General features: G+C 39.5%; 1 protein-coding gene across 1 annotated transcript in view; it reads left to right on the top strand.

Moving 5' to 3' along the window:
- Positions 1–870, top strand: part of LOC110446804 (snaclec B9-like) — a 6044-nt gene extending 5174 nt beyond the window's left edge. The window contains exon 3 of the mRNA XM_021492116.1: positions 733–870. Coding sequence (XP_021347791.1) covers positions 733–855 — 123 coding nt within the window. The 3' untranslated portion in view covers positions 856–870. The remainder of the gene's footprint in view (positions 1–732) is intronic.
- Positions 871–983: the final 113 nt, after the last annotated feature.

Raw genomic sequence — 983 nt, 5'->3', positions numbered from 1 at the left:
TCCCTTTGTTAGTTTTGTGTCCCTTTGTTAGTTTTGTGTCCCTTTGTTAGTTGTGTGTCCCTTTGTTAGTTTTGTGTCCCTTTGTTAGTTGTGTGTCCCTTTGTTAGTTGTGTATCCCTTTGTTAGTTTTGGGTCCCTTTGTTAGTTTTGGGTCCCTTTGTTAGTTTTGTGTCCCTTTGTTAGTTGTGTGTCCCTTTGTTAGTTTTACATCAACCAAACCATCTACCTGTGTGACACCTCCCCCACCAATCTACCATCCGAAACTATTACATCAACCAAACCATCTACCTGTGTGACACCTCCCCTACCAACCTACCATCCTAAACTATTACATCAACCAAACCATCTCCCTGTGTGACACCTCCCCCACCAATCTACCATCCGAAACTATTACATCAACCAAACCATCTACCTGTGTGACCCCTCCCCTACCAATCTACCATCGTAAACTATTACATCAACCAAACCATCTCCCTGTGTGACACCTCCCCTACCAATCTACCATCCTAAACTATTACATCAAAAAGATAAATTGACACATACAAAGAAATATATGTTTTTGCTTAATTGTTGATGACATCTTTTAATCTAGGTTTTGATGATTTTAAACTGTGAGGAAACCGCCCAAAACTGTGAAAAATTAGCAAAACTCTATCAAAACATTCAGTGACTCGATCTTGTTGAACTGTTTTAAGCTATTATGTGAATTTTCCATTTTCTATTTCATAAAAGGAAAAGTGCCAATCCAGGGGTGCTTACCTTGCAGAGATCAGAAGTGCTGAGGAAAACAGCTTCGTCAAGTCGGAAGCGCGGAAAGTTCGCGATACAGGTGTGTTGGCTGCCATAGAATATTGACTTAACTTATTAGAAACGGTGATAAATTGGTAAAACAATGCAACCCCGAGTGTGTGTGTGTGTGTGTGTGTGTGTGTGTGTGAATTATTTAAGGTTTATCTAAAGAAACTTGATTCAATGAATAAACA

Source organism: Mizuhopecten yessoensis, unplaced genomic scaffold (genome assembly GCF_002113885.1).
Source record: "Mizuhopecten yessoensis strain PY_sf001 unplaced genomic scaffold, ASM211388v2 scaffold3007, whole genome shotgun sequence".
Lineage (NCBI taxonomy): Eukaryota > Metazoa > Mollusca > Bivalvia > Pectinida > Pectinidae > Mizuhopecten > Mizuhopecten yessoensis.
The sequence above is the reverse complement of the archived record's forward strand: the minus strand, read 5'-3'. Positions and strand labels throughout refer to the sequence as shown.